This window comes from Lactuca sativa, chromosome 2 (assembly GCF_002870075.4).
Source record: "Lactuca sativa cultivar Salinas chromosome 2, Lsat_Salinas_v11, whole genome shotgun sequence".
In the NCBI taxonomy this organism is placed as follows: Eukaryota; Viridiplantae; Streptophyta; class Magnoliopsida; order Asterales; family Asteraceae; genus Lactuca; species Lactuca sativa.
The window spans coordinates 13,165,110-13,191,589 of NC_056624.2; the positions used below are offsets into that span (position 1 = coordinate 13,165,110).

Sequence of the window (26,480 nt, forward strand, 5' to 3'; positions counted from 1 at the left end):
GAAAACATTTGAAGGAAACTGTTTGGTAAAACGGCTAATGAGTAGCCAATCATTTGAATGCTGCTTATTAATCACATGTGATTGATATAATAATTAGCATAATTCTACTTGTATCCCCCCCCCATAAAACATTTAAAATAGTTGAAACATTGATTAAGAGGTATGAACTCACCTGTAGTAAGTGGATCGGAAGGAAGTGTCAGATAAGTGCTTGGTGTCAAGTGAAGACTTAGACACGCACAAAGATCCTAATAACATATAAGAATATATGTATATACACAATTAGTCTTTAAACAACTAATAAAAAAAGTTAAGACACTCTAGGACACGCTAAACACTTTATACAAGTGTTATAAGTCTCAAGGGTTGCATCTAAGTGTTGTAGGGAAAGGCTAGTGTGTTTGGGGTTCAAGGGTAAACTCCCTTGGAGTTTACGGTTTTCATGACCATTACCCAAGGAGTTTACGACAGTAAAATCAAGGGTTTACGGTCGTAAACTCTACACTTTATGACCATTTGTTGGTTTGAAGTCTTCTAAGCTATTCCAAGCATTCCTACTTCATGATTTAGCCTTAGGAAGTGTTGTGTGGCATCAAAACACTCCTAAATGGAGTTTACGGTCTAAGGACCATTTCTCCATGATTTTACTACCTTAAACTCATGAGTTTACTACCTTAAACTCATGATTTTACTACCTTAAACTCCTAAGTTTGGTATTTGGCGGTTTTCAAGTCCTTAGCTCAAACATGGCACTAGTCTAGGTTAGATTCTAGCTATAAGAAACAACCATGGGCCATTTATGGGACATTTACACAACATTTGAGGTGTTTACGGTTTTTGGAGATCCCCAAACCGTAAACACATAAAAATATATGATTTTGGTGCTTTTTGTGTGATACACTCATCAAGGATGGATCTAGACAAGTCCCTAAGGCATTGTGAAGCATCTAGACACCCTAAAGCACCCTAAGGTACTATATTTGGTGTTTACGGTTTTAGGAGCCTCCCAAAACTGTGAACACCTTGTTCTTGGTGTTCTTGGGACTTTTCCTTGGTATAAACATGTATAGCTAGCTTAAAATGACTCTAGGATAGAAGTACTTACATTGTGGAAGCTTGAAATGAACTTTAAGTCCAAAAACACTAGTGTGTGTTCTTGGTGTTCTTGGTGTTTTGGAAAAACTAGTCAAAACACATAAATGAATGGATTAAAGGATGTACAATCACTAGATTAAGTGATATACTAACTTGAAAGGGTTAGAACACTTATTAGTTTGAAGATCTAGAACAAAAACTAGGATGATACTTGAGAGAGTTTGGAGTTTACTCTTTTAGAAAATGGGGAGTAAACACAAATGGCTAGTTTTTGGGGAGTAAACTCATACATAGGTATGAGTTCACGATTTTTGGGTGATTTTTCAACCAAAACATAAAAGTTTGGTCGGGAATTTCTAAGACGCGAGGTGTTTGCGTTTTTTAAAATTCAAAACCCGAGACGACAATTTCTTTCACCCGTTTGTTTAAAAATAATATTAAAATAATCAAACGAACCTTATATTTCTTGAAAATAAGAAATAATGGCTTTAACTTATGATACGAAGTGATTGACTTTTAGGGTTTGACCGAATGGAAATTTCGGGTTGTCACAGTATGAAACATTTGTTTATCAGTTTGGTTCATTACTTAACGTCGTTTTAGGTTAATAAAATCTAGATATACCAACTTTTCAATTGATGATTTCTCCTTAGAATAACGAGTTGTACGGAAATAACATAGCGTAAACCCTAGTACACAAGGGTTAATTGAGTTGACTGGTTTGACTTGTTGACTTTAGTTGACTTTGACTTGACCAGAAATTGACGGTTGTCACATCATCCCTCCGTTAGAGGGAATTTCGTCCAGAAATTAGGACTTTGACCAGGACTTTAAGAATTTGGAGAAAAGATAGGGGAAAACTTCTCGTAGAACAAGAAATTTGTATGGTGGGGACCAATCCGCCTGATGTTAAATGACGACCTTGGAATTTCTTATTGTAACTTGAGCTAAGTCAATATAAAGGGGTTATTGTTTTGAAATGATAGTGTATTCTATGTGTGCCTTTATGCTCCCCGCTACAAAGTGAACACTCTCGTTCATTTTGGTTTCACCAAGTGGTAAGTGGGCATTCCCACGCTTTACTGAAGTTAATCACCTAAGCTATTAACATGTCGCCCAAGGTTTGAACAATCCCTTTTGTTCTGCCCGTTGGTTTGCTGTTGGTAGGCCATACTCAAATCTAACCTAGTTCCCTGTAAGGGTTGCCCGGGTCGCGAAATGAATTTACTATCTCTATTAGAGGTAACAGATATTAATAGACCCTGTGGTCACATAATCCTTTTTGATGTACATTCTATTCGATTCCTCCTTCCTGTCAGTTTCTTTGATTAGTAGAAAGTGTGCGGATTCGGCCAGTCTGTCAACGGTTACCCAAATGGTATCAAGACCATCCATTGTCTTGGGTAGCTTGGTTATGAAGCCCATGGTTAGCCGCTCCCATTTCCTTTCAGGTATCACTAGTTGTTGTAGGAAACGCGAAGGCTTCCTTTATTCAACCTTGGCTTTGGCACAAGTCCGATACTTGCCCACATGTGTAGCGATGTCAGCTTTCCTTTTCGTCCGCTGATGTTACTTTTTGAGTTCCAGGCATGTCTTAACTGTGCCTGGATGAAGGGGAGTAGCGGGTTTTCGTGTGCTTTGTTCATGACATTATTTCTAAATCCATCAACCTCGTTGTCCAGATCCGGTTCATGGAATGACATATCCCGCCGTCCGTGCCCTCTAGGTTCTTATGATCGGTGAAGATTGTATGCTTCGTGTCGTAGAGATGGTGCCTCTAGACCTCTAGGGCGAACACTACCGCTCCTAGTTCGAGGTCATGTGTTACCTAGCCAACCTCGTACGTCTTTAGCTGTCTTACGTTATACGTGTTAACTTATCCTCGGAGCATTGTATGGATCTGTTTCAGTGTTTCTCGGTTGATTAGTTCGGTAGGGGATGTATGGGTTTTGTTTACGCGACTAGGCTTATTCAGATGGTAGGAAGTTCACTCGTACTCCGGGGTAGCCTTGATTCGAAGTTCATGGTATGACTCGTACCTGGTCCATCTATCATTAACTTTCGCATATAGGTCGTATGTACTTAAGGTTGGCAAGACAATTGGATGGGTGACTCTGCCCCAAATCCACAACCAGACAAGGAACAGGAAATAGGGCGGAAGCACACATCCAATGTCCGTAGAATCTTAATTATACATTATCCTTGCGTATACACGTAGTAGTGGTAGTCTAACCATATCCGTCCCAAGCTTCCGTGTTTGAACCTTGTCTGTTGTATGCGTGACATTCCCGAAGGGACTTCTGGAAATACTTGTGATAAGGCTTCGGAGGTATAACACTCCTCTAGTGAGTATCTTGCGGTTTTCACAGTGAGAGATGACTCGGAGGTCCGTTCGGGTTTGTGTTTATAAGAGACGAAGTATTTGATAGTCGGTGGGTCATGTGAAGGGTCCTTTTGTAGCCGTTAAATCGAGAAGATGAGGAATATGTAACGCCCCGAATCTCAGGTAATAATTAAATAAATGTTTTTGGAGTTTTGGCCCTACTCGACGAGTTGGTTGCCCTACTTGTCGAGTAGCAGTGGGATGGACCGCGAGTTTAGTGGCCTACTCGGCGAGTCCATTAGAGTACTCGGCGAGTAGGAGCTGGAAAACGAAACCCTAATCCCCGGGGTTTGCACCCCTATTTAAAGGAATTCAAGCCTCTTTCAGTTCCTTTACAGCCTCCCTTGCTCTACTAACTCGTGTGTATGTGTGCCTTGTATGTGAAGCTTGAGAGAAGATCTTTGGTCAAAAGTGTGGTGAACCAAGTGGCTTGAGCAAGAAATTGAGAGGGGAATCCGTGTGTTATGTTGTGGTCATCTATTTGGGAAGGTAAATGATCTACTCCCTTAGTTATTTTGGTTAGGCATTAACCTTGTATGACATCTAGGGTTTTAGAGGAGGGGGTCAAGTTAGTATGGCAATATATGGGCTAGATCTGAAGTTGTAACCTCAGATCTGAACCCTCCTTGGATCATTCAGACATAAAGTCCCAGCTTTAGTCGAATTTGAGGTCCCCTTTGTCCTTGAGCACCCATTAAGAGCTTGATATTGGCATTTGGAGCTTCTAAAGCCATGCATGCATGTAAAGTTTGCAACTTTACATGATAAGTAGGCCTAAGGGAGTTAGATCTACAATTTGGGGCCTTGCCATGGCTTATGGACGTTTGCATGATAAAATGACTGAAGGAACTCAGCGAGTAGCAAAGCCGACTCGGCGAGTCGTTTGAAGATGTGCATTGAACTCGACGGGTTGGATGAACAACTCGGTGAGTTAGATGAAGGAAGTCGTGGACTCGACGAGTTGGTTGAACAACTCTGCGAGTTGGATGAAGATGGTCATGAAACTCGACGAGTTGAAGAACAACTCGTCGAGTCGTATGAGTTTTAGCCAAGGATGTGTTGGCACGTATACCCGTCGAGTTGCAGGATGGAAACTCGACGGATGGCCTTAAGATTTGATCGGGATTCGAAGGAACTCGATGAGTCACCCCGATGACTCGGCAAGTTGGAGTGTACTTCAAGAACTCGGCGAGCAGCCCAGAGTACACGGCGAGTTGAGGTCAACATGGACTGTTGACCTTGACCAAGGACTTCGGCCTTGATCAGGGTTTGATTAGTGGGTTATGGAGTGCCTTATAAGGCTAAAGACTTATGAGTATATTGTGCTATGGATATGGTTGGTGGAGCCGGTGACGAGTGATCTGATAGTTGGAGTTACCTTTCGAGTCGACATCCGTAAGGTGAGTTATCCTCACTATATCGGTAGGGTCTACGGCACCAAGGCCGACCCTTTGATTGTTATTATTATGGTATGATGCATGTAATTATGATATGTTCAATTGGAATCAGGGTAGACAGTATGATATGCTCTTATGATCCTTAGGGATTGGTATGGTAGTGATCTGCTAGGTCAATGCTCTAGTTATGAGTGAACTCTATGATTGATGACCAGTGAGATAGATATGTTTTCTGTTTGTATATGCTAGTATATGATAGTATGCGTACATGGTTATTGCTTGTTGGTTGGGTTGAGGCGGTCCTGCTTTGTGCTGAAGGCCAACATACCCTATGAGCGGTCCGGGGAAACTGTAGGCCCACGCGGCGAACCAGTCATGCCAAAGGCTCGGGATAGATTCAGATAGACTGTAGGCCCAGAAGGGCGGACCAGTCAGGCCAATGGCCCAGTATGCATGTTGATTGACTGATTATTATTGATATGATTTCTGTTGTATGGTATTGGTATTTTGGGGGTAGCTCACTAAGCCCTCGGGCTTACAGTTTTCAGTTTATTGTTTCAGGTACTTCAGGAGATAAAGGAAAGGCGAAGGCGTGACCATACTGCTCCCCATCCTTACGAACTGTTTTTGGGACACTCTGATGATAAACAATTTAGAAATGTTTTGTAAAAACAATTACTGTTATTTCTTTTGTTAATGTTAAAAGTTTAAAATTTGGCGTAAATTCTTGGACATTACAAGTTGGTATCAGAGCCTTGGTTTGAGTGAATTGGAGGAACACTTGTGTGAATCCAGTCTCAAATCAAGGAGATTTTCGGAAAATGAAATTTAAAACGATTTTTAAAGGAAGGATGGGGGAATACAGAGAATACAATCAGCCAGAGCCTGTAAGTAAGCCCCAAAATACCATACAGCTAATTGATATTCTGATATGATTAGAACAGCATGCTAGTGCTAGGCTAGGGATCTTCGGGAATCACATGATAGATTTGCCTGATTATATGATGCCCCTTAGCCTAGGGTTCTTGTATATGGAATTGACATCATGGCCGTAGAAGTTTAATGTATACACCACGGCTGTGTGTAGTCAAGATCTTATAGCCTGAGAATGTTTGATTCAACCTTAGGGTAGGATCGGGTATTCGAAAGCCTATTAGGTCCAGTGCTATGTGCAGCCAGTATACACTAGCGATGCGGGGGTTGACGAAAGTTTCATGAATGTGGGAATGGCATGGAAATTCAGGATTGGTTGCTAGATGTCCTCTATTAGTGAGGGTTGAGCGCATGATATGTTGAGTGTAGTTTTAGGGCATTATGGTGATACTTGAGGCAAATATAGGTAGGTGTGGAAGGTAGTATGGGCCCGTACTACTGAAAGCACAGGACCCATACGCATAGCAAGGAAGTCACAACCCCTAGGGTTTTGGGTTTAGTCTCCCAACATTATATTGTTTATCTGATATTTTGAGTGTGATTGCAGTATGGTGGTGACGAGACGCTTTGCTGATGGATCTGGGTCAGGATCTGGGTCGGGATCAGGGACGGGAGATGGAGGGTCAGAGGTGCTGGTAGCGCCTGAGCCCATAGTTCAGATGGGGACAGAAGAGTTGGATGCCAGGATTCGGGAGATTTTGCATGATGAGGTCGCTGCGGCTTTTCGACCGTAGCTGCCAGAGATGTTTGGGTCGATTAAGACCGCGATGGTGGAATATTTTGATGAGCGATATGCCGCTCTAGTAAAGACAGTTGCCGCTGTAGCCACATCGGCTGTAACTGCGATAGGGATTAGGGGAGCAGCCAGTAGGGCTTTCCAGTACCGGGACTTCGATAATACGAAGCCCCCAACATTTGATGGTACACAGGACGCTGTTCGGGCTATGAGGTGGCTATCTGACGTGGAGGGAAGTTTCTTCACATGCTCTTGCCCTGCTGACCAGAAGGTCAGATGTGCCCTGAACCTGCTAAGGCTTGGGGCAAAGGACTGGTGGAGATTGACGACATTTTCCTATTCGGATGATCAGCGGACTGCTGTTACCTGGGAGCAGTTCCGGGAAATGTTTCGCACCTGCTACGTTCCTCGTGTTGAGCGGGAGCGACTTGCTCAGGAGTTCTTGACGTTGAGACAGGATGGAGAGTCAGTGATGGAGATTACCCGGATGTTCACAGAGAGGGCTATGTTTTGCCCAGAGTTTGCATCAGAGCAATCTCAGATGACCCGTTATCTGAGTATGCGCAAGACGAACATACGACAGTTTGTGGCCACCCAGCATTGTGATACCCTTCTGGATCTGCAGGAAGCCGCGAGGCGGCGTGAGTTAGAGTTAGAGCTACAGCTGAAGGAGCAGCGTCAGGCACCGGCCCAGTCTTAGTCGGCGCCCAAGCGGTTTAAACCCGTTGATGCACGATCCGGGGGTCAGCAGAGCTGCACTTGTGGGAAGTGCGGCAGGGTTCATTCAGGAGTTTGTCGAGCGGGAGGTGGGTGCCACAAAGGTGGCAAGGAGGGGCACTATGCCTGGGACTGCCGTCAGTCCGCCCCTCCACCTGATATGAGGATATGCTATCATTGCCATCAGGTTGGTCACGTGAAGACCAATTGTCCGCAGCTTGCCGCTAGGCCTGCGCAGGGTTCTACCCCAATTGCTGGGAAGGGTGGGGATGGGAGGCCAGTCAAGGTGGAGCCTCCGAAGGCTCAGGGACGTGCCTTCCATCTTACGGCCGAAGAGGCCAAGGAAGCACCAGATGTGGTTGCCGGTACGTTTCTATTTCTCTGTCTTGATTATTATTGTGTTATGCTTATTGGTTGTGCTTGTGATTAGGTACGTTGTTAGTAAATTCTTTGCCTGCTTTAGTTCTATTTGACATGGGGGCGAGTCGGTCGTTCGTATCTCAGACTTTTAGTAAGGGGTTCAGTGTGCCGATGGATGATCTCGAGTGCCCGTTGCGAGTCTCGATCACCAGCGAGCACAGAGTTTCCACTTCTTCGGTCTACTAGGGATGCGAGTTGGAGATTTTCGGGGTGCCCTTCCTGATAGATTTGATTCCTATTCCCATGAGGGATGTATGTATGATTATAGGGATGGATTGGCTCAGCCGCTTTGGCGCCATGATTGACTGTGAAGGGCAGCGGGTGGTGGTTCGAACCCCAAGTGGGGGAGAACTCGTAGTGTATGGAGAGGGCACCAGACTGGGATCAGGGTTCTGTTCGGCAGCCAGGGCTCGACAATATATTCAGCACGGGTGTGCCGGTTATTTGGCATATGTGATAGATACTCGGGATAGGGATCAGCTCTCAATATCAGAGGTCCCGGTGGTTAGTGAGTTTTCTAACGTGTTTTCAGAGGAGTTACCCGGAGTGCCTCCGGAGAGGCAGGTTGAGTTCATGATTGATCTGGTGCCAGGTGATGCGCCTCTCGCCAAGGCGCCGTACCGTTTGGCACCGCCTGAGATGCAGGAGCTGTGATCTCAGTTGCAGGAGCTGCTGGGGAAGCAGTTTATTCGTCTGAGTAGTTCCCCTTGAGGAGCGCCGATTCTCTTCGTTAGAAAGAAGGACGGTTCTCACATGATGTGCATTGACTATAGAGAGTTGAACAAGCTAACGGTGAAGAACCGTTATTCCCTCCTGAGGATAGATGATCTTTTCGATCAACTGCAGGGTGCATCTTGGTTTTCCAAGATCGATTTGAGATCTGGGTATCACCAGGTTAGGGTGAGGGAGGAGGACGTAGAGAAGACTGCGTTCCAAATTCGTTATGGTCGTTACGAGTTCGTGGTGATGCCGTTTCGGCTCACCAACGCACCGGCGGTGTTCATGGATTTGATGAACCGGGTTTGCAGATCGATGCTCGATCGCTCGGTCATTGTATTCATAGATGATATATTGGTGTATTCCAAGACCCGGGAGCAGCACGAGGAGCACCTCAGGGAGCTGCTGGAGGTTTTGAGGCGAGAACGGTTGTACGCCAAGTTCTCGAAATGCGATTTTTGGTTGCGAGAGGTCCAGTTCCTTGGACATCTCGTTAACCAGGAGGGGATTCTGGTCGACCCGGCCAAGGTTGAGGCGGTTATGTAGTGGGAGATTCCGAAATCCCCCTCAGATGTCAGGAGTTTCTTGGGTTTTGTAGGGTATTACCGGAGATTCATTCGTGATTTCTCCAAAATTGCGGTGCCCCTCACTCGTCTTACAAGGAAGGGGGTAGATTTCCGATGGGGCCCGGAGCAGCAGAGGGCGTTCGAGACCCTGCGGCAGTGTTATGCGAGGCGCCGGTGTTGACACTCCCCGAGGGAGTGGAGGATTTTGTGGTATTTCGTGATGCATCCATCACAGGCTTGGGGGCAGTTCTCATGCAGAGGGGGCGAGTGGTAGCCTATGCGTCGCGGCAACTGAAGCCGCATGAGACTAGATACCCGACTCACGATCTAGAGTTGGGAGCGGTGGTTTTCGCCCTCAAGATTTGGAGACACTACCTGTACAGGGTCTGTTGCATGATATACACGGACCACAAGAGTTTGAGGCACATCATAGACCAGCCAAACCTGAACATGAGGCAGCACAGGTAGCTGGATGTGGTCAAGGACTATGATTGCGAGATCCGTTACCATCCTGGTAAAGCGAACGTGGTTGCGGATGCGTTGAGCCGCAAGTCGGCTGGGTCGTCTACCCCAGCCCGATGTATGAGGATAGCGGTGGATTCCCTGGTGGTGGGTTTGGTCAGGGATGTTCAGATCGAGGGTATGAAACTGGAGAATCAGAAGCTGGAAAGAATTAAGGGCGAAAGTGCCCGGTTTATTCAGGATAGTCGCGGGCTAATGACCCGATATGGTCAGATTTGGGTTCCGATGGCCGGAGGGGTCAGGCAGACAGTGATGGAGGAGGCTCATAAGTCTCGTTTTTCTATTCACCCGGGGCCACCAAGATGTACCGTGATTTGAGTTTGAGTTATTGGTGGCCTGGTATGAAGCGGGACGTCGCTTGGTACATCGAGAGGTGCTTGACCTGCAGGATGGTCAAGGCCGAGCACCAGAGGCCGCATGGCAAGCTGCGGCCTCTGGAGATTCCCATATGGAAATGGGAACGGATCGCGATGGATCGATTGACCAAAAGTGCTCACTTCATAACCATTCGGGAGAGTTCATCGGCAGAAAGGTTGGCCGACCTGTACGTCCGCGAGATTGTCTCTCGCCATGGGTTCCCGGTTTCCATTGTTTCGGATCGGCATGTCCGATTTACTTCACGATTCTGGTAGAAGTTCCACGAGGAACTGGGTACGAGACTGTATTTCAGTACGGCGTTCCATCCGCAGACTGATGGGCAGAGTGAGCGAACCATCCAAACCCTCGAGGATATGCTGAGGGCATGTGTTATTGATTTTGGCAGGAGTTGGGACTCCCACCTACCGCTTGTGGAGTTCGCCTACAACAATAGCTACCATTACAGTATTGGCACTCCGCCTTTCGAGCTGTTGTATGGACGGAAGTGTAGGACCCCAGTCTGCTAGGGCGAGGTTGGGAACAGAGTGATGGGACAGACGGAGGTAGTTCTGCAAACTACCGAGATGATACAACAGATTAGACAGCGATTGCAGACCGCTCAGAGCCGGCAGAAAAGTTACGCGGACCGGCGCCGATCTGAGCTGGAATTTCAGGTGGGTGATATGGTTCTCCAGAAGGTCTCACCCTGGAAGGGTGTAATCCATTTCAGGAAGTGGGGAAAGTTGGGCCCCCGCTACATTGGGTCGTTCAGGATTGTTTCCAGGGTAGGCAAGGTGGCTTATAGGTTAGAGCTCCCGGAAGAGCTCAACAGGATCCACAACACATTTCATGTTTCCCAATTACGAAAGTGTGTTATGGATCCAGAGGCAGTGGTGTCGCTAGATGATATCCAGGTCGACGAGCGTTTGAACTATGTGGAAAGGTCGGTGGCAATTTTGGAAAGGAAGAAGAAGATCCTGCGAAACAAGGAAATACATTTGGTAAAGGTACAATGGGAGCACCGAAAAGGATCCGAGTGGACGTGGGAGCCGGAGGCGGAGATGCGCGAGCACTATCTGGATCTGTTTATCCCAGCGAACTTCGAGGACGAAGTCTAGTTCAATTGGGGGAGAGTTGTAACGCCCCGAATCTCAGGTAATAATTAAATAAATGTTTTTGGAGTTTTGGCCCTACTCGACGAGTTGGTTGCCCTACTTGTCGAGTAGCAGCGGGATGGACCGCGAGTTTAGTGGCCTACTCGGCGAGTCCATTAGAGTACTCGGCGAGTAGGAGCTGGAAAATGAAACCCTAATCCCCGGGGTTTGCACCCCTATTTAAAGGAACTCAAGCCTCTTTCAGTTCCTTTACAGCCTCCCTTGCTCCACTAACTCGTGTGTATGTGCCTTGTGTGTGAAGCTTGAGAGAAGATCTTTGGTGAAAAGTGTGGTGAACCAAGTGGCTTGGGAAAGAAATTGAGAGGGGAATCTGTGTTCTGCTGTGGTCATCTATTTGGGAAGGTAAATGATCTACTCCCTTAGTTATTTTGGTTAGGCATTAACCTTGTATGAGTTCTAGGGTTTTAGAGGAGGGGGTCAAGTTAGTATGGCAATATATGGGCTAGATCTGAAGTTGTAACTTCAGATCTGAACCCTCCTTGGATCATTCAGACATAAAGTCCCAGCTTTAGTCGAGTTTGAGGTCCCCTTTGTCCTTGAGCACCCATTAAGAGCTTGATATTGACAGAGACTTACAGAGATATCTGAGGTGAATCTTCTCACTATACTGTGCCTGGAAAGGTACCTATGTGTGACCGGAAGGTCTTGTATGCTATGAGTTGCATGTTTTGTATGCTATGCGTTGCACGTTATGTATGCGTTATGTATGTGATATGTATGCTATGTATGATATGGGTCGGAAGGCATTATGACGTGGACCGGAAGGTCAAGGAGTCATGGACCGGAAGGTCGATACGAGTAGGACCGGAAGGTCTACTGGGACTGGGAAGGAAGTCCCCTGAGACACATGGACCGGAAGATCGTGTAGAGTATGGCCTGGAAAGGTGTATGTGTGTAAGGGTATTTTGGGGAACTCACTAAGCAATATGCTTACAGTTGTTGTGTTATGTGTTTCAGGTACTAGCGAGGACCGGGGAAAGGCGCCGGCGTGACTCGTACACACTAGAGAGAGGATTTGATTTTTGTGATCTTGGGATACGATATGTTTTGATAACTATCATTGGATACTTTATAAAAGATTTTATGTGAAAATGGTTGTGACAAAAATGAAATTTTTGGTTTGAAATTTACGTTGTTACAGTATGCGTACATGGTTATTGCTTGTTGGTTGGGTTGAAGCGGTCCTGCTTTGTGCTGAAGGCCAACATACCCTATGAGCGGTCCGGGGAGACTGTAGGCCCACGCGGCGGACTAGTCATGCTGAAGGCTCGGGATAGATTCAAATAGACTGTAGGCCCAGAAGGGCGGACCAGTCAGGCCGATGGCATAGTATGCATGTTGATTGACCGATTATTATTGATATGATTTCTGTTGTATGGTATTGGTATTTTGGGGGTAGCTCACTAAGCCGTCGGGCTTACAGTTTTCAGTTTATTGTTTCAGGTACTTCAGGAGATAAAGGAAAGGCGAAGGCGTGACCGTACTGCTCCCCATCCTTACGAACTGTTTTTGGGACACTCTAATGATAAACAATTTAGAAATGTTTCGTAAAAACAATTACTGTTATTTCTTTTGTTAATGTTAAAAGTTTAAAATTTGGCGTAAATTTCTTGGACATTACAGAATATACCAATTGAAATTGAATAGTGACAATAGTATCTTTTTAGGTAGGACGTGTGTTAATCTTTATTCGTACGGAGTGCTCATTAGAGCTTGCAGGTTCTCTTAGAGATATAAAAGATAAATTTTGAAGTCCATTAGAGCTTGCAGGTTTAACCTTTTGCAAAAGACGTATTGCCTTAACAATCATGCATAGCTTACGTGATTCTGTTAATGTAATCAACTAATCATAATTTTTCTTCCATGTTATCTTTTTTTTCCTTTGTAAGTTTTGTCAAGGAAATAATTGAAACTTAAAGAATGAGCATTTTGGAGCGCAAGACTCTTAGTGTTTACCTGTTAATGTTATTGACTAATTGTATATTCATTTTAGTTTTTATTTAAATGATTTTAAATGTAAGTCTATTTCAAAAAAAACATTGTTGAAATAAATTTTAAAAGTAATTTTATTTTACTTAAATGTAACAAAAACTGTATTTTTCATTTACTAATAGATAATCGATCCAAACAAAAATGTAAATCTACTCCTAACGTATATCCTGGGTGGTTATGTAATTTCCATTAATAAGGATCACTAAATTTCATATATTGAATTGATTGGAATGAGAAAAAAAAACACACGATTCAATTCTCACAATATCAAACGAGAAGAAGAATTGAAAATGTCTTTTAACAGATACAATCTCAAATAACTTTTTATTAAACAATCACTAATCATTTTCAAAATTAATCTTCTGAAATCATATTTTAAACCCAATACATCTTATAAAATATAAATTGGACAGATATGTTTTGAGACTATGATCAAACACGACCTATAAACAAAAATTATAATATACTGTCCACGATCTGTTTGTTTTGCCAGCAATAGACTCACATGTGATCAAATCTTTAGCCTTGAAAATTCATGCATTTCATTGTAATATCACCACTATAAAATGGCCTTAGTTCTGGCATATCTTTTGCCATAACCATATATTCTAGACTACCACAATTTTGTGAATCTATGGAAGCAAAAATCATTTCTAAAGAGGACATTAAACCGTCTTCCCCAACCCCATCCCATTTGAGCACATTCAATCTTTCTGTCTTGGATCAGCTTGTCATCAGTCCCTATGTTCCAATCATCTTGTACTACCCAAATAACAATGGCGAAAGCACTTCCGAAGCCCTAGAAAGATCAGTGATTCTAAAGAAATCTTTATCTCAAACCTTGACTCAGTTTTACCCACTTGCAGGAACAATTAAGAACGATCTTTCTATCGATTGTAATGATGTTGGTGCTAACTATGTCGTAGCTTTGGTCCATGGTCGCCTTGACGAGTTCCTAGAGCATCCTGATCATCGGTTGATCAATGGGTTTTTGCCATTTGAGCCTAGCTTCAACGAGTCTAGTGCAGGTAGTCGTGTAACGAATGTTCAAGTGAACATTTTCGAATGTGGTGGGATTGCGATTGGTTTATGCATTTCTCACAAGATCCTTGATGGTGCTGCATTGTGCACATTTCTGAAAGGATGGAGTAACATGGCTCGTGGAGCTGAAGAAGTCGTGTATCCAAACTTAACCTCACCATCTCTCTTCCCTGCAACAAGCTCATGGCTCAGAGACACATCAATGGGTCTAACTATATCATTGTTAAGTCAAGGCAAGGCTTGCACAAAGAGGTTCGTATTTGGGTCAGATGCTATCGCTCGACTGAGAGCCACAGCAGCTAGAAACGGGGTGCAACGGCCGACTCGTGTTGAGGTGGTGTCTGGTTTGATATGGAAGTGCGCCATGGCTGCTGCTAAAGAAGCATGTGGGGTACAGAAGCCTTCTTGTTTAACTCACTTTGTCAACCTTCGGTCAAAACTAGCAGCTACGTTGTCGAATCACTTAATTGGTAACATGGTTTGGATCTCCAACGCAGCATGGCTTCCTAGCGATGAGACCCCGTTGCATGCGTTGGTGAATAATGTGCGTGAAGGTATTTCGAAAATTGACGTTGAGTTTGTTAAGAAAGCACAAGGAGATGAAGGGTATGTTGCCATGCAGAACTCTTTGAAAGAAATGGCTGGAATTGGCTCGATGGGGCCCATAGACTACTATGGTTTTACGAGCTGGTGCAAGATGGGTTTCTATGAAATAGATTTTGGTTGGGGAAAGCCGAGTTGGGTGACAGGTCTTGTAGGAGATGGCATGCCTGTGTTCATGAATCTTGTGACTCTAATGGATACCAAAAGTGGTGAGGGTATAGAAGCATGGGTGAACTTGGATGAACCAGAAATGGAGATTCTACAGAAGAATCAAGAGTTACTTTCATATGCTTCATTGGATCCAAGTCCTTTAATAAATGATGAAGCCAAAGAACTAAAAACTGAAGAGATAATAAGTCAAATTCAAACTGGCCTAGCTTTTAATGCCTGAAGAATTATGTCATGATAGGTCATGACAACTCGGACATGATGACCAGTTTCAGCTATCTGTCGCACAAGCTAATTCCATCATTTTCGGTTACTATTGATAAGCATTTTCCGTTTTTATTACAATTGTGGGTTTTTATTCATATGTTTCTTATTATTCTAGTCGCTAATGTAATAGCTTAAGTAGTGATTATAAATTGTTTTTTTATTTTGATTGTGAATGTTCAATTTTAGTTGAAATTACCAAAATTGGAATTGTCCTTAACTGGAAGGTTTTAATTTCTCTTGTAAGTTAAAAGGTACTGAATACCTTTATGAATTTGATCTCATGTCGTTCGTAAATACTTTATGTAATTGCTGCCATTTTGCTTGTACGAGCTTTAAGTTGTTTATAGTACGTATGAATATAGGAGTATGTACTTTGGTTTTAGACATCTCTAGACAATATGGGTAAGATGGAGACACGGGGTCAATATATCGATAAGAGTCGTTCGGTAGAAAAATCTGATGACACGTACGTCCATGATAAATTTTTTATATTGAGAGAATCTAAGTAGAGCATTCATATATATTATTTCCGATATTTAACCCAATTGATATGTAACTGAATTTATTTGAGTTCAAGACTCATTGCTAACAGCACCCAATTAGCATTATCAAAGAACATGGGAATTCTTATTTAATCACATTACGAGATTTGACATTACCTTTATGATTTCTGCGAGATTGGGGATTAATATATTATTTAAATGTAACATTTTCTTTAATAATATTTTAGTCTTTAATGAATATAATATCAAATATGGTGATTGTATGAATCCCACAATTACTAACAATTGAAAAAGAATCATATATACATGAACATGCCAAGATCTTCTTTTTTCGCAACTTTACTTCTTTGACCTTTTACTATATCTTAATAGGTCTCAACTCAATAACTTGCACCTTGTTCAGGAATTCAACTTAATAAAGGAAAAGAAGAGAAGGGGATGGAAGTATGAAAAAAAAAAATGATGTTTTTGAGTTTTATTATAAAGGACTGAAGCGGAAGGAAATTGAATGATCACTTTCCTCACACTTTGAAAGGATTTTGAGAGAAATGAGCAAAATATGTAACTTTCCTTTCATTTCTCTCCAACTCGAGAACACAAAATACAAACTTCTTTTCATTTCCTTTCTTTTCTTTTCTCCCCTTACTTTCTTTCATGTTCTTTTCTTTGCTTTGCTAAAACTTGGGAACTAGGCATTAGTGATAATCTTCAATATCATCGCAAACTGCAAACTAGAAATGAGCAACGGACCGAACCCGGACGGGACCGCCCCCAAGACCGAAACCCAAAGACCGAAAATTGTGAATTACCTTACCTGAAAAACGGACCGTTTTTTGGTGTAACGGATCCGGGTTCGGTCCGGTCCGGTTCCACGTACTAAACTAGGTTTCGGGTTTTGGGCCGAATTAGTCTTTGGTAGTGTTGTTTACGGTTTCGGTCTAATCTTGTTCCTAGTACCAAACTGGGTTTCGCATGTTTGTTGTTTACAGTTTTAGGTTTTGTTTGACATGTTACTCTCTAGCATACTATTTCAAATTATAATCTTATTATGTAACATCCATCATTCGTATCTTTGTTGTTTGCACAATTCGACTAAAAAAATACATAAAAGAATATGAATACAACGGTACGCCGCGGACTCTAATTAGAACACGTGCAAATGAGGTGTATGCAAACAAATACAAACGTTATTAAAAAACTATACTATTTTTATAAATAAATAAATAAATAAAAACTGCATTATCTTTATATAAAAAAATCTGTACCTAACATCACTATTATTATAATAAAAAAAACTACACTATCTTTATAAAAAGAAACTGCACTATTTTTATAAAAAAAATTACAATTAACAACATTATTTTCATAGAGCATTTGGATCATGTTCATAGAGCATTTTGAGCACTTGGAACTTAATAGAGCACTTGGGCTTCATGGAGCATGTGACAAAGGAACGGATCATCTAAGAAAGGAATTAATCGCCTGCCAAAGGAACAGATCAAGTGCCAAAGGAACAGATCGTACAGAAGGGGGTTTGGAGCAACTGGAAGAGGTTTGGAGCACTTGGGAGTGATATGGAGAAACAAGGGAACCTTGTTGCTCCATATGTTGAAGGGATGGGCCAAGAAGGATGTTGTTGTGCCAAGGGCATTCCTTCTTGCGCCAAACTACTCCCTCTTGCGTCATGGGGTACCTCTCTTGTGCCATGGGGTCCTCCTGTTGCGCCATGGAGTATGTTGTTGCGCCAGGCATGGCCTTGTTGCACCATGCATGTTGTTGTTGTGCCAAGATGGTGATGTTGCTCCAACCTAGAAGTTCTTACGCCACTCTTGATGCTTGTTGCGCCATCCATACACTTGTTGCGCCATCATGGTGCAAGTTGGACCATTTTGGTCCTTGATTAGCCAAGTATGTTATGAAGTCCTATATGATGCTCAATATTGTTCAAGGATGCTCAGAAGTTGGTATTGCTCAAGGATTACACCATGTTGTGCCACCATGATGGTTGTTGGGCCATTAGTGTTCATGATGCGGCACTTATACATCATGTTGCTCCACTATGGCACAAGGTGCTCCATCATGTGTGTTGGTGATGCGCCTGGGTTGTATGACATGGATGAATGTTCCAGAAGATGTTGTATGGCGGATTGTGATTCGTTGACACCTTTCATGGTCCTATGGGCCAATGGGTTTGGCCCATTAGGGTTTTAGGTCTGATCCCTCAAGTATAAATAGGGATGCATGCAGAGTCATTTATCTTGTATCGTTAGTGAGTAGGGCGAATCTCTGGTGAATTGTACTTGTAACCTCTGTTTGAGAACTCTAAAATAAAGAATACTCCCCTCCTACCCATGGACATAGGTCACCTTGACTAAACCACGTAAATATTGTGTCTTTGTGTGTTTATAGTTTTGCTTGTTATCCGCATTACTTCCAAACAAGGGTCATCAGAACTTGGCAAATGACATCAGATTTGTTTTGAGTCTTGAAGTATCGTCTGTTTTCCCTAACAAGTGGTATCAGAGCTGCGGTTGGTGTTCTGTTGATTGAAGATGGCATCTCACAAGTTCAATTTGGAGAATTTCAATGGCTCGAATGATTTCACTTTGTGGAAGGTGAAGATGAAGGCTCTTCTGGTTCAACAAGGATGTGCAGCGGCACTGGAAGGAGAAGCAAAAGTGCCAAAGGAGATGTCAGCTGAAAGAAAGGTGGATACTCTAGCAAAAGCACATAGCACAATTCTTTAGAGTTTGACAGACAAAGTACTTAGAGAGGTCGTGGATCAAATGAGTGCATTTGGGCTTTGTGAGAAGTTGTGTGACAAGTATTAGAACAATTCTCTGACGAACAGGCTATACCAGAAGCAACGGATGTATAATCTTAGGATGTCGGAGAGAACCTAAGTGAAGGATCATCTGGATAACTTCAATAGGATCATATTGGATTTACAAGGTGTGAATGTGAAGATTGAAGATGAAGATCAAGCACTTATCCTCTTATGTTCACTGCCGAATTCTTATGAGAATTTCGTTGATACCATGTTGTATGGTAGGACAACGATCACTGTGAATGATGTGGATGATTCTTTGTTGTCCAAGGAACTGAAAAGAAAATTTTTAGTTGGAGAAGAAGTTTCCAGTTTCGGTTTGTTCGCAGGCAGAGGAAGAACATCAAATAGAGGTGGAGGTAATAGAGGGAAGTTAAGTTCCGAATCTAAGCCAACATTAAATGTTATAACTGCAAGGAAAAGAGGCACTTCAAAAGAGATTGTCCATTGCTGAAGAAAAGGAATAATGGTGTTGTACCAAGCAAAAACAATGCAGTTGTGGTTTAAGGAAATTCTGATGAAGGGGTGATGGTGAAGTTTTGACAGTTTGTACATCTAGTTCTGTTGATGCTTGGGTCTTGGACTCTGGAGCATCCTATCATATGACATGTAATCGCGACTGATTCAACTCCTTTAAAGAGTGGAATGGAACAGTCAAGATGGGTGATGATGATGGGTTTTGAGCATTACAACATTCATATGGTGTACATGCAACCCTAATGCTTTGGATCTAGGTTTTTCTCTGTTGAACATGAAAATTGAATACCAAAGCATAGAACCCTAAGACTAGCATACAATAATCAAAATTTATATGAAATTAGGGTTTGAAACATTACCTCACTTGTTATATTGTAATAACAAGAAATCCTTGACCTTTGAAAGCTTAGTGCCCCAAGTGTTGCACCTCTATTGGAGTCACAAACACTCTACACAACAAGGATGACTTGGAGAGAGGTGGAAATCGGCCAGGCAACTCTTAGAAGACATAGAAGGGCCGAAATCTCTTATGCAGGAGGGTTTATATAGTTGAGGCTATTAGGGTTTTCAGGTGGAAACCCTAATTCCCTTACTTAGACCTTAAGCAATCCATGAACCCCCATATGAATGGCCCTTGGACGAAAATTCTATGGGCTTCCCATAGATTTTCGTCCCCCCATATCAATAAGGTCCATTAGCCCAAACTACAACTATTACTGATTTACATAACCAGCCCCTCCATTATTAATCAGTTCCTTTAATCCCAAAATTAATACTAGATTAATTACTAATTAATAATATGATTTCCAAATAATATATTAATCTTGTAATATATTAATAAAACCATTTTGAGTACCAATTTATTATTCATATAATAAATCCTACTCTCTCTCCTTTTGTCATCCTATCAAGTTGCATGAGTGAATGCAACCCAAAAGGACTATGCTCATAATCAAAAAAAGTACATACCAAAAATAGTTATGGGCTTAGACACCTAATTCAACAGATGATTGGGTGAACATTATCAAGGGCAGTGGCACATTGCAGATCAAGATGCCTAATGGTATGGTCAGGAAACTGGATTGATGGTTCATCCCTGAACTTCGAAAGCGATGGAAGTTTGTGAGGAAGCCTCTGTTGGATATCAAAGAATGGTTTGTGGGTCACTGTGGTGAAGGTGATAGCTGATGTTAAAGCTATGATTGTGCCCAGAGCTTTTTTCGGCTAGCCAGAGTCGACTGGATATAGTCAGGCTTAACTTCTAGGTGGAGTTGATCCATCCAGAAAAGATGGGGAAAGTTAACCCCCAATTTGTTGAGGAAGGATATAGACCTGGTGGTTCCCACCAAGGAAACTCTTGTCTTCTAGCTTTTTGTCACACCCCAAAACCGGAACGGCGGAAACGTTCGGGGGTGGAGGACGTCATGTCAAGTATCACGAGATATGTATATGGTAAGCAAGTAATGAACAACCATTTCATTTAGAAAGAAAGTGTTTACAATGTGTGTGTTCACAAAACATAGAAGTCATAAACAAATAACAAAACAAGACTTGAAGCTATAATGCTCCATCTTCTAAATTCCCAGCACGAGCACCTGTCTAATAGTCTCCTAAGAATACAAGTTATTTGAAAGAGTTGATCAGCAATTAAGCTGGTGTGTTCATAAGATTTTAGTGATGTGAGTAATCTGTAAAGTGTTGTTGAAAATGTATATGCACAAGTGATGTAAATTGTAAGTTCTGTTTTGAAAAGTTTGCCTGTTCCTCTAGAAAATCCTATATTTCCTACTTTAATGGAAGTTAAGTAAAATGACACTACAAGCCTTTCTATGCGTACTAAGTGGGTACAAGTTATATATACTTTGAGTAAATAAACAATCGATTGTGCGCATCTTCCCTCAACTCACAACCTAACGGGGAATAGTAAGTAAGGCGGATTGCACACATTCCATTGGTTGTTAGATCGTTGTCATATATAACCTTGGTGTATTCACTTGTTACTCATGGAATTATTTGTAATGGTTCCTTTATATCTAATGGAGAGTTCTTTTAAGAAAACCTATATTTCTTATAGTAAAATATTGACTACGGTGATTACTTTTATAATAGCTTTGTTTATACTGCTATATATAACCTGATATCGGGTAGATAGTTAATTGGGGGAATCTGCTCTAAGCCCACATCCAACAGGAACAGGACGTCGGGGGAAAACACACATTTAGCTATCTATCGGATATTAGTTTTATATATAAACATGGTGTATAAACTAAGGTGTTATAGAGTTAACTCACTTAAAGTCTTTAAAACTGTATTGGCTTAATAAAATGGATTAAGCCTTAACTGGGAAATCGCTAGTTTTGTATACCAAAAGTACTGACTTTGAAAAGTAAGTTTTGTACTAGAATAATTGTGCAATGACTCTGTGTCCTATGACCTGATCCATACCTAGTACCCTTATGATGACTTAATGTATATTGAGCATAGATATATATATAGATTCGGGTAGATAATAGATTGGGTGACCTCGGTGTAAGCCCACATCCAACGGGAACAGGACGTACAGCGAAGAGCACACATCCTATTAGCTGTCGGAATCTACTTAGCATATATGTATCCTATAGTGTATACATTAAGGAATCATAAAGTTAGCATCATGGTCCTAACTTTTAAAAGTAGTCTTCTACCAAGACTCGACTGTTTTGAAAGTAGCCTTCTACCAAGACTCGACTGTTTTGAAAGTAGCCTTCTACCAAGACTCGACTGTTTTGAAAGTAGTCTTCTACCAAGACTCGACTATTTTGAAAGTAATCTTCTACCAAGACTCTACTGTTTTGAAAGTAGTCTTCTACCAAGACTTGACTGTACGACTATTATTAATTAAATCTAATTTACCTTATCGATTATGTGGATAAGACACATGGTAAAGGTATTAATAATATTGTAACTGGAATTTTATATCCTTCTGTAATTGTCGTGATGACAGTGTAAGTACTGTAGTATTTGTAATAAGTGACTACTTTAAGTACTATTGTGCCTTATTTGACGGTTAAGGCATAATGTGATGGCTAGATCCTATGCTAGATGCTCCCTTGTCAAGAGATTCTAGGAACTTCACGCGACCCCTGCATGAGTGCAAGCCGCGAACATCCACATTATTGTGATCATGTATACCCAATATAACTATCACAAATGTAGAAGTGATTCATTGGTATAGTTAGATCCTGAAAACGTTCCATGCTATAGCACCTTATTATGTTCTATTATGTTATTGTGTGTTGATATTGTATTTATGTACATGTATTCCATGTAAGCGTATCCATGTAAAAGTATTTATGTAAACGTATTTATGTAAACGTATACCACTAGTATAGATGCATGAACTGAACTGACTCTTTGTGTGCTTCATTGTACTAGAAATAATGAATGGCGTTCTCCTAAAATATACCTATAATAGTTTACTAATGTTCTAACTTTACTGTTACTGAAAAGACTCATTTACCTACCAAGTTATGCTTATACTTTAAAAACGGAGTTTTGTACAACTATAAAGTAACACAACCTTTAAAAGAGTTTTGAAATGTATTGATAACTTATAAATGACATAAGTAACATTTTGAAAGATGTTTATAACAAACATTTACACAATTATCATTGTGTTCAACTTGTATCCCCCCTCCCCCTTAAAACAATTAAAATAGTTTAAAAGATTCATTACGGGGTATGAACTCACCTGATGGGGATGATTCAAACGGGTATGCGCGTACGGATGAGAAATTCCACGAATGAAGTCCCGAGACACAATAAGTCCTAAATGATATATAAGGACACGTATTGACATGAATATAGTGTTTATAAACAACTATATGAAAGATAACAGCTTCCGGGACTAGGAAACACCTTGGCTAGGTGTTGGAATCACATGTGATTCAACAAAGGGAAGTGAAATGGCACTAATTGGTGTTTACGGTTTTGAAACCAACTCCTATTGAGTTTACGGTGGTAAACCCATGAGTTTACGGTCGAAAACTCATGGTAATTTGACCATTTGGTGGTTTGAAGTCCTAGAAGTCCTTTTGAAGCATCCTAACTTCAAGTGTTAGCCTTAGGAAGTGATTAGGGCAACATATCACCCCTTTATAGGGTTTACGGTTTTTGGACCATATGTCCTTGGGTTTACGGTAGTAAACCCATATGGTTTATGGTCAAATGAAGTTTTCAAGTCCTAAACACTTCTAGGTAAAGGTCTAGGCTAGTTTCTTGGCTTAAGGAAGAAATATGGGGCATTAAAACCCTCATTGGGGTGTTTACGGTTTTGGGAGCTCCCTAAACCGTAAACACCTAAACATGGGACATTTTTGTGGTTTTCATGTGCTAAACACATCAAAGGAAGGTTCTATGTTTGCTTCTAAAGTTTGGCAAGAGTTTAGGGGCACTTTGGCACACTTTTAGCACCCTTTTTAGGGTTTACGGTCCAAGGAGATTCTTGGACTGTAAACACTAATTCATTGTGATATTTGGGTGTTTTCTTGATGCTCTTAAGGTTTAAACATGTTAAGGGTTGTTTCTATGCTTGTTTCAAAGGTCTAGAGGTGCATTGGGCACATTTAAGCCACACTTTTAGTGTTCACGGTCCAAGAAGATCTTGGGTCGTGAACACCTTGTTCTTGGGGGATTTTGATGATTTCTTGATGTTTAACACTTGATCTAAACATAATAGGGCTAGAATGTCACACCCCAAAACCAAGAACGGCGGAAACGTTCTGGGGCGGAGGACATCATGTACAGTATCACAACACAGTAAATGTAAATAAGCAAACAACATCATCCATTGCATTAAATATATAATTTTAATACAAGCGTGTTCTGTACAGTTATAGACACCAAAATAATGTAAATCAAAATAATAAGATGAGTCTTGAATACGCTCCATCTTCTCAAAAGCCGGCCTCGGTACCTGTCTACTGATGACCTTAGAATACAAGTTATTTTGAAAGAGTTTATCAGCATTAAGCTGGTGAGTTCATAAGTATTTTAGTGTCATTGTTTGCTGTCAAAAGTGTTTGAACCTGTCTCAATGTATAAGTTGTAAAATGTAAGTAAGTGTTTGAAAATGTTTGTAAAAGTTTGAATCTCTCAGAAAATCCTATATTTTCTATTAAAGTAACCTTCTACCAAGGCTAAACTGTTTTGTATGTTCGTTTGTTGTAAAAGTGTGTAATTTCCCAAGTGTAACTATCATTTAACAAAATATAGTTTGTACATTAATGTTTAAGTGAGGTTATCACTATAATATGTAATGGGTAAATCGTTGTAGTACTGTATTTTTGTATTATAGGAACTACTGTTGTACTAACTACCTTAAACCGGATTTATATTAAGGTATAATGTGATAAATTGCACCATGCTATCGACTGGTAACAACGACATAATGAATGGTCGTAATAACGGAATGACGTTTGGCACCCGCAGACCTGCAGGTCCGGCTGTAGCTAGCAGCAAGGTGTAGGATAGTCAATCCAGTATAGATCTATACGCAAACTCACGCTCTCCCTCCAAGAGAATTCTGGCTACAACTCGGGTCATGACATTTAAGGCATGCTCCGACACAGTGGATCACAATTGTTAACGTGTTCATGTATATGTAATGTTTCTCGTTCTAGTATAGTTATACATGTTCTGTTTCTTGTATAGTTGTATAGGTTCTTGTTTCTAGTATAGCTGTATATGTTCTTGTTTCTAGTGTAGCTGTATATGCTTGTTTCTAGTATAGCTGTATATGTTCTTGTTTCTAGTATAGCTGTATATGTTCTTGTTTCTAGTATAGTTGTATATGTTCTTGTTACCCCGATGGTAACTAACTATTGATGTATTGATAAGCATGAATATGGAAGTACTTTTATGTATATATGATATATAACTAATATTGAAACGACCCTCGGATGGTCACCCGAAACCCCACCAGACCACATCCAAATCGAGGAAAAGGAAATAGAGCGGATGGTCTTCCTAAGCCCTTTAAACATTACTTATATATCTATACATATATGGGAATGCAATTTATAATTTAAAAGCATAAATAAGTTTTTTATAAGACATTTTATACACAATTATTATTTCAAGAAAAGATCGACTTGATGTCAATCTATAAAACAATTAGAAGGCATAAGTTTGATAAAAAACAGTTTAAGTATAAGGAACATTTGTTGAATCACAGTTGTAAGTAAGTTTGAAAAGTAACAGAGTTTTGTTAAAACGTTTCGAAGTAAAACAGTTTGATAAACAGTTTGAACAGTGAATAAATCGTTGGTTTTCTAGTTATTTATCACATGTGATTAATGCAATCACATGTGATTGAAGCAATAACTATAAGTATTTAACTTGTATCCCCCCCCCCATAAAGTATTTAAAACATTTAAAATCATTTCAAAGGTTGATTAAAGGGGTATGAACTCACTTGTGGTGAGCTGTTTGAATTGCAGTGTCGGATACCGTGCTAGGTGGCAAACGGAGACTTGTTTACACGCATGAGCCTAGTTATCATATAATAAGCATATATATAACTAATTAGCCAAATAATAACTTAATAAAATAAGTTAGGACACTTAGGAACATGAAAACATTTTGTATAAATGTTATAGGTTCTAAGGGTTGCATCTAAGTCTATACGGGACAAGGCAAAAGGGTTTGAAGCACCAAAAGGCCTTGTATATGAGTTCACCACCCAACAAACCCCACCTTTGGAGTTTACGGCCGTGAACTCCTCACTTGGTGGTTTTGGGTGTTTTAAGGTGTTATCTTGATCCTAGAATTAACCTAGCTTTGTTGGAATAATCCTTGAAGTAGGTTAAGGCCCTAGAATGCTCCATAGGGGAGTTTACGGCCTAATGACCATATCCCCTAGAGTTTACGGCCATAAACTCCTATGGGGTGTTGGTTTTAATTCATTTGAGGCACTTGCACATGTAGGATAGCTTCCATGTTTTTATCTAAGGCTAAAGGGGACAAGAGGCACACATTTGTGCCTTCACTTGGAGTTTACGGCCCAAGTAATGTTCCTTGGCCATAAACTCCCTTTAAGGGATGGTTTTGATGTCTTTTACTCCCCATTCAAGTCCTATGTGTTCAAGGGTAATTGTCTTAAAGCCTTAGGGGTGTTTAGGGTGCATTTTACCCTTAGAAAAGGGGTTTACGGCCCAAGAGATATTCTTGGCCGTAAACTCCTATAAATCTATGATTTTGAAGTGTTTTGAAGTCCAAAGTAGCTACAAGCATTAGAGGGTAATTGTCCTTAGGCTTTAGGGGTGGTTTAGGGCACTTATAGCCCTTAAAAAGGGGTTTACGGCCCAAGAAATGTCCTTGGCCGTAAACTCCTATTACTTGTGTTTCTTGAATGACTTCAAGCCTCTAATGATCATACACTAAGTCCTTAACTAGTTGCTTAACAAGAAAATGGGACTAGGTAGCCTTAAAGCTCCATTTTGGAGTTTACTCCCCAAGAACGTTCTTGGGCGGTAAACTCCCGGATCTTGCAGTTTAGACATGTAATTGATGTTATAAAGCATATAACAAGTAATGAAACACATC

General features: G+C 41.2%; 1 protein-coding gene across 1 annotated transcript; it reads left to right on the forward strand.

The window, feature by feature from the left end:
* The first annotated feature begins 13,617 nt into the window (after positions 1-13,617).
* Positions 13,618-15,383, forward strand: LOC111903012 (stemmadenine O-acetyltransferase). The gene has a single exon (XM_023898809.3). The coding sequence runs from the start codon at positions 13,645-13,647 to the stop codon at positions 15,043-15,045; it is 1,401 nt and encodes a 466-aa protein (XP_023754577.1). The 5' UTR covers positions 13,618-13,644; the 3' UTR covers positions 15,046-15,383.
* The last annotated feature ends 11,097 nt before the right edge of the window (positions 15,384-26,480 follow it).

What these genes read in the sequence shown, in the direction of transcription:
- LOC111903012 (XM_023898809.3), top strand. Translation starts at nt 13,645, where the DNA reads ATGGAAGCAAAAATCATTTCTAAAGAGGACATTAAACCGTCTTCCCCA.